Genomic DNA, 15718 nt, shown 5'->3' on the forward strand with positions numbered 1-15718 from the left:
TGTTTGTGCGTAGTCTCTGTAAAGTTTGTGTCAGTCTGTTGTCGTTCGTCAGAGCTCTGTGTGCACGCTTTGTGTATGAGGGCGTGCGTGCGTGCAGATGTGTGTGTTTGTGTGCGCGCTCGCTGTGTGTGCGTTTATGTGCACACCCTGTGTGGGTGCGGGCGTGTGAGGAGGAAGACGGCATGGATAAGAGAATGTTCAAGTAAGGAGGGGGCCAGGTGCGCCCCAAAGCGTGCAGAATGGCGCTATACCGGCGGGGGTGGGGGCCGACGGGACGCGCAGGCCTGGCCAGACCGTCAACATTGATACTCTGACCACCCCCCCCCCCCCCCCCCCCCCCCCCCCCCTTGTTCAGGGGCGCTGTGCCGAGGAGCCCGCAAAGGCGGGGCTGGGTCCCCCCGGGAAAGGTCAATGTTGAGGAGAACTGAGACAAGACGAGGGGAGATCAAATGTTGATGAGCAAAGGATGCATGACCAACAGTGAACGTGCATGATTGCAACTGAAACATCACTGGCACTAATGTTTAACAGTTTGCCAATAGGCGAGAGAGGGGCATGCTTGCGCTTCTCATTAAAATACTAATGTATGTGTACCTGATTGTCTTAAGAAAAAAGTTAGGCCGTGGCAGCTATAATTTATGGCAGCCGTTAGGAGGAGAGAGAAAGTGAAGAAAGGGGGGTTCGCTCGTAAATTATGATATCCTGTCGAGAGCGGCCAGCGCCCCTAGTCCATCTGGCAACTAATGAGAAATGAAGAGATTACATTAAATTGAACAAGGCATTGCTGATTGGACAATTTAGGCAAAACAAAAATGCTAATACTATTGTGTTTTCTTTGGGGCTGTCAAGACTTCTATTTTTCCTTTTTGCATAACAAAACCGAGACGGTGGACGCACACGTCTCCTCCCAGAGGACAAAGAGACACGGACGGAACTTCCAGGTCGTCTGGGGAAAAGCTTAGTGGAGCGCCGCACCCAAATTCTTAAGGCCAGTGTGATTTTGTCCACAAACTCTTGTGTGTTACTTTCACTCGGGAACAAGCCCGACAACAGACTGATCGACGTAAACTGATGTACAGTTGTTTTTCAAACAGGTGACATCTCGGACCGTTTAATCTTAGCACAGGGATTGGGTGGTCATAAATATACGGAACCAAATACATATCAGAATAATATTTTTGTATAACGGTCGTGTATAACATCTGAAGTCGGCAAAATCTGATTGCATTGTTTTATGTGTTTTTGTTGCCTCTGGTGCTTGATTATTTTCTGATTGTTAAAAAAAAAAATGGGGGACAGGAGCCTTACCAGTCCAACAGTGACCCCCATAGAGGTGGTGTTGAGAAATAACCTGCTTATCTAAGGGGTGTCAAACGCACCTCTTTCAATATGGTGCCCCCGGCTCCCCAGTAACGGGTTTGTCGTAGCCGGGTTCAGAGATTCGTCCGTAATCTAACCACCCGAGTTAAATTAACTCCACCGGAATCAATCTAATTTCTGTACGACGCCAATCCCTCTCAAGTCACCCGAAGCTCGAGCCGAGTAACTCAATTCGAGGCAAGACTTCGAAGTGACCGCATCGTATTGATGGCTCCCCGCTATTGTTTGAAGTTCTTATTATGTTACGGATATTTTTAGATGTCTTTGTTAAGACCTCCGGGATTTGTTTATATAGCGCACCCAAGCACTAGTTTTGCCGAAGTAAATGTTGATATGGGTCCGTTCCACTTGGTCGCTCAAGCAGCGAGCCGACCAACTTTGTTTATTCGAAAGAGAATCGAATTAATAAAAGTGTGACAATAATAGCGTTTAAGAAGAAAATTAATGTACTTTATATTATCAATTCTAACTTCTTATATGTAGATCTAGCACTTAACTGCCGGAGTGCTTCACCCCACTTGATTACTTTTTAGAAAAAGAATAATAACTTTTTTAAATCGAATAAAAATGTCTTACTCTATTTAGATTTGGCCATTAATTAATTTGGAAGGCAAGTCTATTTTTCGATCGGGTCCTGTTTAACTTTTGATGCGGCCCGACAAAAGGGAAAACGGGCCGCGCCCGACGGACAATGGAAATACTTTTATCCTTCACCCACTCAAATAATCGAATTTAACCATCGTCGTTTATTAAGAGGAAGTACCTTTTCAAACGAATTAACAATTAACAAAATTCACTCTTCCCTTAAATATTTACGAAAGTTATTTAATTCTCTAACATGTTCGGAGTTGCGTATCACACGGCCCGTCAAAAAAGGGGAAACGGGCCTGCGCCCTTCAAATAATTAAATTACTTTCAGTTCTACACCCAACCAATAATCCGATTTAAACACTTCCGCTAATTTATTCAGACGAAGCAAACTTTCAAACGGATCGAAATTCACTCGTGTCTCAAATAACTACGAAAGTTATTTAATTCTCTAAAAATTGTCTGATGTTACTTTTATTTATTATGGTCCTATGTTATACCATAATAATCCCCCGCACATTAATCAAATTGTCAACTCAACCCCAAACCATTGATTGCATATTCAGTACCAATCAGCGCACAACGAAGTAGATAATATACAAAACACATTTATTGAAGAAACATGAAATAGAATTACAAATCTCAATTACTCCAGAAACCGAACAATTTCACTCACTGATACCCGTGTTAATAAAATCATTCAATCCCAGAATAATTCGATTGCAAAACACAGTTCATGAAAGAGGGAAAAAGTAGATACCAGCTGCGTGCTATTTTTGGTGGAAGCAAAGTCGAGTGATCAATTCGATCTTACTTCTAAAATCCAAATTAGAGAAACAGGCTGGCCTCGAGGGGACCGACGACCCGATGGCTATTCCCTTCCTTCGCTAAAATACAGAAAAGTCGTTACCCTCACCTAGTTTCGTCTGCAAAGTTGTCCAGTCCAATTTTTTGGAGTAAATCCAAGTTAATTTCAGACCAGCAATCCTGCGTCTCGCACAAAGATCCCGGGACTCTGGAAAAAATCTTGAAACTCCCTCGGGCTTCTTCACGTATGAGCGCTCTTTGGGGGGAAAAGCCTCGTAGCTGCTCCTGCAGGACTTTTTATAGACTTGTCTGGTACCTATATCCTCTCTATAGGGTAAAACCGCCTAGTTTCCCACGCCTTATAGAATTTGGTCAGTTTTCCCACGCTGCATAGGGTTTGGACAATTTTCCCACGCTGTATAAGGTTTGGACAATTTTCCCACGCTCGTACACCTGCTGTCCTTCAGCAGATGTTTCCGCCTTGACCACGCATTACTTTCCACCAATGTACAGCTAGCCCCTGGTAAAGCCTTTCACTTCCCCTTTTCTTCACTTCCTGTTTCATGAGAATAACTTTTTAAAGTTACGCTTCAATTAACTCTGAAATAAAAGTCCAAACCTTTGATCTATTTCTTTAAACAATTTATGTCACGCCACTATTCTCATAGTGGCGGGCCTCTTGATCAAATTGACTAACAATTTTGCTTTAAGCTGTTACAGAATACATTTTTAGCCAAGCAAAGAAATCAAAAAGTAATAATCACATTTGTGCTTCTCCAAACAATTTATGTCACGCCACTATGAGAATAGTGATCTTGATCAAATTGACTAACAATATTGCTTTAAGCTGTTACAGAATACATTTTTAGCTAAGCAAAGAAATCAAAAAGTAAAGTTTTTGGTCTCATGTTTCGGTCTGGCGCCATCTTTTGGACAAATTTGGAATTTCAGCTCTGCCTATTTATTCCTGTGAACAATCCATATTTTACCATTTGCACCATCTTTTCCCCCCATGTTACATGAGAGGGGTTAAAGAAATTTCAAACAAATGGAACAAGAGATGGCCTGACATTGAGAGGCCTTGGCCGGTGGAAGGGACTTTTAACCAGGAAGTAATTCAGATTATATGTGTACTCGTATCAACATACAAAGGAGGAGTCAAAAAAGGGAAAAAAAAGGGAAAAAGAGAAAGAAAAAAAGGGAATTGGGATTGTTGAAAATATTTGACAAAAAGGGACAAAAATTGGATCAGGAACTCAAACAGAAAAAAGAGGAAATCACGGCTGACGTACTGAAGAATGTGGAAGAAGCTAGGAAGCTAATGGAAAAAGTTAACACATCTTTCTCACATGTGGCCCCGGTTAAAAGTCCCCCGCCGTATGATGTGAGTGATAAACGTGATGTTTATCCGCATCTCCCGATAGTTAACCAAGAAGGTAGCTATCAGTTGGAGACCGAAGACAAGGGCATTGTCGAAACCGGAAGAGCTAGGACCACCATTGTTATGCGTCCTAGCCTGACCCATAAGAGAAATAAAACTCGATATGCAACAGAGGGGAGACAAGAGTCCACCAAGAGGGAGCAACAGGATGATAGCCAGAGCGACACAGAAGGAGCAGCGGGGGGCTACAACCCCGTAATCAAAAGCATTTTGAGAAGAGCCGAGAAAAAAAGGACGCACCCCAGGGAAAAAGACAAGAGCAAGGAAAGATGTAAGCGGTACGGAGAGTGGAAGCTGCGAGGACAGCTGGGGAGACGAAAGCCCTGTGCCTACTTCCCGCTCCACCCCAGTTGTCATGGAGGACTGGAGAAGGACCGCTTTAAGGAGCATTGAAGCCAGAAATGAAAACAATGCTTGGAGGAATTAGAATGGAACGTGGAACCAAGAAAGCAGGAGGAACTGGAGGAACAGTTGTAAAAGTTAGAGGTGGCGGAGCTCGAGTTGAAGAAAGTGCCATCCAAACTTCCAGGGACACCTTTTGGCTGGGAGCAAGGATCAACGCAAGCAACCACAATTCTGCCAGTGGTGGTGAGAGGACAACAACTGGAATACAAGCCATGGCAGAGCTCGGATATGTCAGCCGTCCTCGAGAAGTTGCCTACCATCCAAGACGGAGCGCACCCGTGGATATCCAAGTTTTAGGAATGTATGGTGGGAATTCAGTTTGCAGTGGGAGACATTAAGAGGCTAATGTCGTAGGAGTTCATGCCATGAGGGACGTCTTGGGGAAGGCAGGGCTTCAACGCTTTGCCACAACGGTAGTAAATGACTCTGAACTGTTCGCAGCAGTCCGGGGCCAGATGTGGGGAGCACTGAAGGCAGCGTACCCGACCAATGTGAACCCGGACAATATTGTTCTTGAGCCCCTGGGACTTACAGAGAACCCCCGCTCATACCTGGCAAGAGCTTATCAGACCTGGAGACATGTCACGGGGAATGACCCCGACACGACCCAAATGGAGAAATCTATCTTGCGAGGGAAGGTCCAGATGGGTCTGCCTCTGCCGGTGAGGAGCAAATTGTCCGAGGTTGTGGGGCTGGGGAGCATGGCCACTAATGCGATCACATCGCGCATCAAGTTGAATGGTTCAGGAAGAAAGAGCTGGCTCAAAAAGAACAGGATCAGGAGGTGGTGAGGAGATTGAACCAGGTGCAACTCGCGGACAGTAAGAAGGAGAAGAAGCAGATGGTCATGGTGCAAACCCCACCTCAACAGATCTTATTGCAGTCCCCGCAGCCCTCTGGCCAACCACCACAGGTGGCCATGGCAGTGCCCGTCAGTCTAGCACCCCAATGGGGGCACAACCAAATGCAGTCCTGGGGCACCAGAGGGTGGGGAGGCAAGGGAAAGGCAGGAAAGTCGAAACCCCCAGGGGGCCCGGGAAAGAGGTCTGACGCTTGCTATAACTGTGGCCAAGTAGGACACTGGGCCCGCAATTGCAGCATACCCACCAGAGGAGGCTTTGGAGGGGGATTCAGCCAACATCCCCCAAAACCCCAGGGCCCTGGATTCTAGAGGTGCCCGGTGGGCCCAGAAGGGGGATGTCAGCTGGTAGTGTCAGGTCCAGAATGAGAGCCAACAATAACAGTTAAAGTAAACAATCAACCGTTGACAGCAATGGTTGACAGCGGAGCGGCTTTCACTCGCGTCCGGCCTGAAGACACTATTGATCTCCCCATGTCCGGTCATTTTGTACGGACAATAGGGTTCGAGGGTATAAAACAGCTGATCCCTTCCACAAGACCAGTAAAGCTCTGCTGGAAAGACCAAATGATAAACATACCAGTTTTGGTATCGGACCGTACCCCCATTGCCCTCCTGGGCAGAGACGCCCTGTGCAGATTGAACTGCACTATGAAGTGTTCTCCGGATGGTTGTGTGGTCGAGGTCTCACACGGGACATGCCATAAGGTGCTGATGCCGTCAAGACTCAAATGATGTTAGGATGATACAATCAGAGATCACATAGAAAAACATAGCGAGGACTTGTGATCTTGCCAGAAAGATGAGTCGGCATCGAGTATTTGTCTCTGGCCTCCTGCCTGGGAGAGGCACTGATGAGAGGTTTAGTAGATTAGTCTCCCTTAATCGATGGATGGCTGGGTTCTGTAAAAAGCAGGGACTGTATTTTATAGATAACTGGTCCTCCTTCTGGGGCCGCCCCGACCTGCTGAGGAAGGACGGCCTTCACCCTAACCGTGTAGGCGCCTTCACTCTTTCTAGGAATATAGATTACTGTTTGAGCCACTCATGACAGGTCACTTTAGAGCAGGCCAGGGTACAGTTGATTAGACCACCTGTGAGGATGGGTTTGGAGTCTGTTAAGTTAAAGTTAACTAGCGCTAGGCTAGACTTTCAGCATACACATAGCTCCTCGTGTAGACTAGAGCGCGACAGTTTGAATAGTGCTACAGTACACATAAACACACTTTCTACTGGGGTAGTAGACAAATCCAATCACTCCGTCCCGACCGGTCTTGCTGATGAAACGGTGCCTGTTTTAGATAACTTCACATGTGTAACAAATATTCACCATCAAATTCCCACGGTCGTTTCATCCCACCACACTAATAAACTTTTGAGAGGTGATGTTAGGCCTAGAGAACACAATTTTGCTCGCATCCCGTTTAAAAAACTAACTCTGCGCCAGCCGACCCCCGATAGCTCCTTCCACTCAGTTGACGAGTTTATGAAATTTTTTGCTCAAAAGATTGCATCCATTAGGGACAAGATCAAGAATACCATTCCAATCGCTCTGCCGGTTACTAGCGCTGGGGATCATGCAAAAACCCTCTCAAATTTTAAAAGCGTGTCCCTTGAAATGCTTACAAAATTGGTTAGTGCGGCTAAACAAACAACATGTTTACTCGACCCGCTTCCAGCCAAACTACTTAAAGAATTATTTCCAATTGTAGGATCGTCCGTCTTAAATATAATCAATCTGTCTGTTTCCTCTGGGATAGTGCCAACAGCCTTTAAAACCGCTATTATTAAACCGCTACTTAAGCGACCAAATCTTGACCCGGACTGTCTCAGTAATTATAGGCCAGTTTCAAACCTCCCATTCATAGCAAAACTTCTTGAAAAAGTAGTAGCGCAGCAGCTTATTGATTACATGGTCGCTAATAATCGATATGACTCTTTTCAGTCTGGTTTTAGAGCTAATCATTTCACAGAGAAAGCACTTGCTAAAGTGACTAATGATCTCCTCATAGCTATTGATTCAAATACCTCGTCTGTATTGTTACTACTCGATGATAGTGCTGCCTTTGACACTGTAGACTTCGATAATTTTTAGGGCGTCTTAAAAGTTGTGTTGGTATCTCAGGGTCACCACTAAGCTGGTTCTATTCCTATCTATCAGACAGGATGCACCGAGTGGTCCATGGCAACACGTCCTCTGAGCTCTATAATGTTACGTGTGGTGTCCCACAGGGATCGGTACTCGGACCGATTTTATTTAATATTTATATGATTCCGCTTGGGGACATAATACGTAAATATAATATTAGTTTTCAATGCTACGCGGATGACACACAATTATATATGCCGTTATTGATGACAGATCCGCGGGACTGTTGTAATCTCGATGCGTGCCTTGCGGAGATCAAGCAATGGATGTCTCTCAACTTCCTTCGTCTTAACCCAGATAAAACTGAGATGTTGATAATTGGTCCTACTCGTTATCAACACTTATTTAAGGAAACCAGTATAACTATAGATAACCGTACTATCACTCAGAGTGATACTGTATGTCAGGTTCAAAGTGCGAACTGAATATCTAAATAAGAGAAAAGGATCAGCAGTCAAAAAACAAGTGAGGCAGAATATTGATTTTTCTCGCGAGGAGTGCGATACAGATTGCTTTCTACAATCTGACTACACTAAAAATCTGTTTACACTCCTCGCTCTTTTAATTTGGAACACCCTACCCACGGTGTGAGACGATTAGCCCCTGGGGGGGGGGGGGGGAAGAGATTGTGGGCTTCGTCTCGTAAGAAAAGCAACAAAAAGTAATGCACAAAGTGTTGCGTGCAGATATGGCTATATCAGTAAAACAGTTTAAGCAATATTCCGAGAGATAAAAAGAGAAAGTGATGTTCTTTAAGGAAGATCAGAAGGTTCATGACGCATCGTTTGATGTGATCTGTTCTGGTGGATGTCGTTTTTCTGCTGAAAAGTCAGCAGTATCTTGTTTGACACAACCGTCATCTCGCCCCTGACTCAGCCGTAATCCTTCTGTTCTGTTACACAAGATAAGAATAAGCAAGACAAAGCAGCAAGCATACTGAACAGTAACATTATGAATTAGAGAACGCATGATAACATATATACAATTTTTCTAACACTGTAACTAATCTCGGGGTAATATTTGACCAAACGCTCTCCTTTCAAAAACACATTAAGAACATAACCAGGATTGCGTTTTTTCACCTTCGTAATATTGCTAAGATTCGTCCGATCCTCTCGACCGGTGTTGCGTAAACTATTATACATGCGTTCGTCACGTCGCGCCTGGACTACTGTAATGTATTATTCTCTGGTCTTCCTAAGTCCAGTATCAAAAGTCTACAGTTAGTACAAAATGCCGCTGTGAGGCTGCTCTCACGGTCAAGAAAATTTGATCACATTACCCCAATATTAGCCAACTTACATTGGCTCCCGGTCCATTTAAGATGTGACTTCAAGGTTCTTCAACTAACCTATAAATCACTGCATGGCTTAGCGCCTTCATATCTCGTCGACCTAGTCGTTCCTTATGTTCCGTCTCGTAACCTTCGTTCGCAAAACGCGAGTCTTTTAGTTACATCGAGGGCCAAGAAAATGTCTGCACGTTCTAGAGCATTCTCTATTCGGGCTCCAGAGCTTTGGAATGCCCTACCAATGGATATCAGAACTACTACCTCAGTAGAAACATTTAAGACACGTTTAAAGACACATTTCTCTGAGATGGCCTTTAACTAACTTGTAGTGGCCGATTCGGCCGGAGTTTGTTTTGTTCTCTCTGCCCACCCCCTCCCTGGCTTGATTTTCATATTATGTATTACTTGTGCCCTCTCTGCATCCATTACAACCTGGTGATCCTGAAAGGGGGATCCTTCCATCTGTGGTCCCTTCTCAAGGTTTCTCATTTTCCCCTGGCAGGGGTTTTGAGTTTTTCCTTGCCCTTTTGGGAGCTTAAGATCAGGGGATGCTTTGAGAATAATTGTCAATTTTTGGCTATGTGAAGCCCTTTGAGACTGTTTGTGATTTAGGGCTATACAAATAAACTTGACTTGACTTGACTAGAAAGTACGCCTACGGTGTTCTGGATGGGTGACATCAGCAATGACCTGTTGATGCCTTTCAGGAAATGGGAAAGGTTCATTTATGCCAACACCTACGGAGCAAGGGTCCCCGAATATCCGTATCACTGCACGCTCCAATACTCCAAAGACTCAACACAGTCCCAAGCAGAAGAGTGGCTGCAGCGACAACCCCGCGAAATGCAACTAAACGGAACCTGCATCATTCTGAGACCACAGGGAGTGGCCATGAAGATGCACAATGACGGATACCTCAACAAGGAATTCAAAGTCAAGGACAGCGTTCCCCATGTGACCTTGATGGTGTCAGAGGACTGTGAGCAGCAAAATGTGGGAGAGATGATGATGGAGGCGGAGACACTTTGTCCCACTAAAGGAGAACAATGATCTGTGGGTGAGTGATGATAGATGATTTATGAAGATCATGATTTCAGCACAAGGATACGGACGACCTCAAACGGTGCAGCTGTTGCATGAATCCGTCCTTAGTGTGGCAGCGGACCGTCTCCAAGAGGAGATGCTGCAACAGGTGCCCGATTATATGTTGTCACGCCATAGTACGGACATCGGACTTGTAAAGTCAGCACAACCAGTAAAAGTTGATCTTCGGCCCGGCTGCAAGCCTCCGTGGAAAACACAGTACCCACTGAAGGAGGAAGCAGTGCGTGGGGTTGAGACACAGATTGAAGAATTACTTGTGGCAAACGTGTTGACAATTACACAAACGCCTCTTCGCAACACACCAATATTGCCATTGAAAAAGCCAGACAATTCCCACCGGCTGGTACATGATCTTCGGGCGGTGAACGAGGTGGTGGTTGACAAGGTCGCTGATGTGCTGGACCCACACACCTTGCTGACACAAATTCCGCCTGACGCAGAATGCTTCACAGTGGTGGACTTGTGTGGCAATTTTTTCAGCGTCCCACTCAGCCGCGAATCACAAGGACGTTTTGGTTTTACATTCAAGGGTTAGTTTTATCAGTACCAGAGATTTCCGATGGGCTATAAACAGCCCCCATGTGTTCAACAAAGTGCTAAGAGATGATCTTGAAGGGTTAGAACGGCAGGTGCAGAGTGTTAGGGTTGATAGATATATGTTAGGGTTGATAGATTAGTTTGATCCTATGCTTATGTTGGAGTGTAACCTGTAATAAATAACCTAGCTAGATTAGTTTTATACTTATGTTGGAATGTAACCTGCAATAAATAATCTAGCTGGTGTTGTCTTACACAACGTCGTAAAACACCCCCTTATATGCTTAGACCAGACCTCAGGGGCTTCAACTCCATCCTGTCCACTCTCACCTCCACCCTGTTTCTCTCAATAAAAATGCTCTTGCGAGAGGCCTGAGTCAGACTTCATTCGATCATCACTGCACGCAAGGCGACGAATGACTCTCCATTTGCAAGTGCTTAAAAAGGACATACTGTCTCGCATGTGGTTCTTGCAAAAATAAGTTAGAGTAAGCACCACTCTACCCAGGATCTCTCATACCCGCCATCTGGCCGACGAAGGACGACACGCTGTACACCGTCGACGGGCCAGTGTCCATTAGCCGGACCTGGTAAAGAAAGATCTGGGAAGGAAATTCTTCGCGGGGTCAGCATCTTAGGTCCGCCTTCGTCTGACAGAGGTGGATTGACGGGATCCGGCAGTGCAACGAACCAGGGGACAAGTAAGTTAAAGCCCTAAAGTTGTGTGATTGTGCTGTTGTGAAACGCGTACAAGTAAAAGTAAAAGTGCACAGGGAAAAGTACAAGTAAATAGGCAGGACAGAAGATCTTAAGTCTTGTGGAAGGAGGGGGTGTTGTTGAGTACCCCTCCGGATAAAGTGGCTCTTCTGGAGCAGTGGTTCTCAAACTGTTTTATATATTTTTGTAAAATCTCACGCACCTAGAGTACCTCTGTGTACCCTCATTTGACAACCACTGTTCTAAGGAGTACTACTTCGCGTTGGCAGGGCTGGGTAACAGGACTGTTGTCTTTAGTTCCCAGGGAAGGTGGGGGTGTTGTAAAGTCCCCCATCCGGATGAAGCAGCTCTTTTGTTAAAGACGACTTTGCGTAGGCAGGGACAAGAAACTTGTGTGGTTGAGAGTGTGACTGGTAGGATAAATTGGCTACAAAGACAATTTGTTGAAAGGTCAATTTAAACCTGCATTGAGGATCCTCAAAGAAAAAAAAAAATTAAAAAATTGTATAAACCTAAAATACCAAATTAAGATGGGAAATAAAAACGGTAAATCTCTAGCTCTTGACGGAGATGAGAAGTACATGGCGAGTGAATTTCTTGATTGTATGCAATACATGCCGAAGTGGAAAAAAAAATATGAAGGTCACTGATTATGAGGACAAAGGTGATGGGTGGAGCTACAGTACCAGTTGTGACATGTGGAAGCAAACAGTGTGGCTGTTGGTAGGGCATGCGCTTGTGCGCTTCCCTGACTAGTTAACATTTGTTTGACTGAGATGGAGGAGAGGGAATTGGCTGGGCCTCCTGAAAAACTGTGGACAAAGGGCCCATCTGATGTAGGACTTTTAACGTCCATTCCCCCAGTGCAGATCAAACCAAGATCAGAGTGGCGTCCAAGAGTTAAGCAATATGCTTTAAAACATGAGGCAATAAATGGGATTGCCCCTGTTATAAATGATCTTTTAACAGGAGGAATACTTAGGAAGTGTTCGGATTCTCCTTGCAACACTCCTATTTTTCCAGTCCAAAAGGCCAATAAAATTGACTGGCGAATGATACAAGATTTACGATCAGTAAATGAAGCAGTACAGACAAGAGCACCTAATGTGCCTGACCCACACACACTTCTAAACACTTTGAAACCTAACCAGAAGTTTTTCACAGTAATTGATCTTAGCAATGCATTTTTCTCAGTGCCAATTCACCCAGACTCACAGTTTTGGTTTGCGTTTACCTTTAAAGGACAAAGTTATACATACACCAGATTGCCACAGAGATTTGCTGATAGTCCAACTATTTTCATTCAAGCTATCATGGCCTGTTTGGCTGATTTTCAGATGTCAAACAAAAGCCAACTTCTAGTTTATGTAGATGATCTCCTGGTAGCCTCTGAAACTGAAGCTGCTTGCAAGAACGACTCCTTAGCATTGTTACACTATCTCTGCAAAACAGAGAATAAAGTGAGCAGGAACAAGCTACAATGGGTCAGACAGGAAGTGAACTATTTAGGTCACACGTTGTCAGCTGCTGGAAGACAGATACAGACAACCAGAAAGCAAATCATTGCAGATGCACCAAAACTTGAGACAAAAAAACAAATGATGTCGTTTTGGGGGGCTCTGCAATTACTGCAGAGCATGGATCCCACATTATGCGGAAAAGACGCAACCGCTGCTGAATATTGTGCATGGAGTTCCCATGGCAATGACAGAAAAAATTATGTGGACACCAGTGGCAGATGATGCTTTTGTAGTGCTGAAACAGGCTCTGATAGAAATTACAACCCTTATCTTGCCAGACTACAATAAAACCTTTGTGCAAACAGCAGACTGCAGGAATGGTTTTATGACCTGAGTGTTGCTGCAGAGTCATGGCAGCAAACTAAGACCAATTGCATTTTATTCAAAAAAACTTGGATCCAGTGGCTCAATCCTTGCCAGACTGTGTCCAAGCAGTATGCGCGGCAGCGCTTGCAGTGACACTATCCGCAGATGTGGTCCTCTTCCACAAAATGGAGCTGCTAGTTCCACATGCTGTAGATGTGTTGCTACTGCAAAGCAAAATGAACTTTTTGTCACCTGCCAGACACCTATCCTACACGGCTACACTTTGGTCACAACCACAGATTGTGATAAAGAGGTGCACAGTCCTTAACCCAGCAACGTTGATCCCGTTGCCAGAGGATGGAACCCCACATAACTGTTTGTTTGGGACACACAACTCATAGATAAAACTATACTGACAGATATGCAGGGCAATGCTCCAATGGTGGAAAAACGAATGTGGACGACAAAAGGTGCAATAGTGGATACAGATAATATCCACCACATCAATGACAAACCTGTTTTACCAAAATCACTTTTTAAGGCAGCGGCAATTGCGACACATGGGCCTTGCTATGTGTCGACAGGAGGGATGAGGTCCATCATTCACTACCGTTGGTTTAGATGCTTACTTAAAAAATCTTTGTGAAGCATGTCCGTTTTGTGTGAAACATAATCCACAAGGAAACATGAGACCTAAGAGAGGCTCATTTCCAAAACCATCTTACCCATTTCAAATCATGCATATGGATTTTATTGAACTCACACATAGTGGACCTCACAAATACTGCCGAGTGATGATTGATGCATTTTCCAAATGGGTGGAAATAGTTCCATCTAAATGTGCAGATGCCTTAACAGTGGCAAAAACCATCTGCAAAGCCATCATACCGACTCATGGCATCCCCCAAACCATTTACAGTGACAATGGTCCACACTTTGTGAACCAAGTTGTACAGAACATGGCTGTACACCTTGGGATAATGTTAAAAAAACACTGCACTTGGCATCCTTCGAGCGGTGGCCTTGTTGAACGAGCGAACTCTACTATCAAAAGCAGGTTCAAAAAACGCATGGAAACAACAGGCAGAACTTGGCCAGAGTGCCCAGACTTAGTGAAGCTCTATATGAGAATCACTCCCACTTCAGAAGGGCTAACACCTTTTGAAATCATCCACGGGAGACCATATAGACTACCTGTGTTCCCTGCAGATTTACAAAAGGCAGATGAAGAACACTCCTTGACAGATTACATGATCATAACGCTCAGACTGACAGAAGTGTCAAATGCAAATTTACTGCCACCTGATCTTTCGTCCTCACAGGTCAACAACCGCATCAAGCCAGAAGACTGGGTCTACATCAAAGTCATCAAAAGAGAGAACTGGGCCAGCCCATGGTGGGAGGGACCATCCCAAGTCTTGCTGACTACCCCCACCGCAGTGAAGATCGCTGAACGGCCCAGCTGGATTCACCTCAGCCACTACAAGCTACAGGGAGTGCTGGACCCCTCATTTCGGAGTGGTGGGGAATTCTGACTACAAAGGGGCCTCATCGTTTAGGGTGGGGCGTCTCAATGTTGGTGAAGCGAACAACGATCCCCACTCCGCTAGGCGAGGGTATGTCTCGGTGTCCCTGTCATCCTAGTAGCAACGGGGCTCCACAGGCCAGGTGGATCCTCTGCTGCGTTGTGGTTGGAGCGTGCTATGGCCTATGGACTCATCTGAACAGACCAAGTGACAATGTTGACCGTGGAAAACGATGGTCACACGATGAGAACTTTGAAGGCTGGTCATGGGACCCCAGAAACCCATACGAAGGTGGAGAGGGTCCACAGCACCAAGTACCTGGGCGTCCACATCTCTGACCGGATCTCCTGGTCAGAGAACATCACCACCATTGTCAAGAAGGCTCAGCAGCGGTTACACTTCCTGAGAGTCCTCAGGAGGTACAACCTCAACACCGACCTGTTGCTGACCTTCTACCGATCTTCCATCGAGAGTCTACTGACCTACTGCATCGTAGTATGGTTCGGCAGCTCCACCGCCGCTGACAGGGAGAAGCTGCAGAGAGTGGTGAAGGCAGCCCAGAGGATCATCGGCCGCCCTCTCCCCTCCCTTACGGACATCTACACTACCCGCTGCCTCAGCAGGGCTAAGGCCATCTCAGCGGACAGCTCCCACCCTGGCTCCGCCCTGTTTGACCTGTTGCCCTCTGGAAGACGCTACAGGCAAATGAAGACCAGGACAAACAGACTCAAAAACAGTTTCTTTCCCCAAGCCATAGCCGCCCTCAACTCCAGCCGACACTGATGACACTTTCCTCCTGCACTACTACTGCACTTTGTCCGCACTACTGTTTCTGATTATTCATCTACTTTTCTACTAGTCGATTACTTGACTATGTTACTCGTATCTACCTCATGCACTGGATGGAGATCTCCAATTTCATTGTACTATGTAGAATGACAATAAAGGTTTTCTGATTCTGATTCTGATTCTGAAACCAATGTGCTGTCACAGTCAGTGATGCCGACCCTTCCCGCCCTGGACTTGCAGACGGTGCCTGTGATCAGCTTTTCTGGACAAATCTCAATGTGACTGTTAAAGTACGATCA

At 45.4% G+C, this 15718-nt stretch overlaps 1 protein-coding gene across 10 annotated transcripts in view; it reads left to right on the plus strand.

The window, feature by feature from the left end:
- The window catches only part of bcas3 (BCAS3 microtubule associated cell migration factor), a 322912-nt gene that overhangs the window by 292118 nt on the left and 15076 nt on the right, over positions 1-15718 (plus strand). For 6 of the 10 annotated variants that reach the window (XM_088381955.1, XM_088381953.1, XM_088381950.1 and 3 more), the window contains one exon: positions 14427-15592. The exons of 1 other annotated variant lie outside the window; for it this stretch is intronic. In XM_088381955.1, coding sequence (XP_088238081.1) covers positions 14427-14529 — 103 coding nt within the window. In that variant the 3' untranslated portion in view covers positions 14530-15592. Of the gene's footprint in view, positions 1-849; positions 9570-11069; positions 11263-14426; positions 15593-15718 lie in introns of those variants that run through there. 3 more of the 10 variants (XR_015859651.1, XM_088381945.1, XM_088381948.1) reach the window with 3 other exon arrangements.

Source organism: Syngnathus floridae, chromosome 7 (genome assembly GCF_059516105.1).
Source record: "Syngnathus floridae isolate MCC-2025c chromosome 7, RoL_Sflo_1.0, whole genome shotgun sequence".
NCBI classification, from domain to species: Eukaryota; Metazoa; Chordata; class Actinopteri; order Syngnathiformes; family Syngnathidae; genus Syngnathus; species Syngnathus floridae.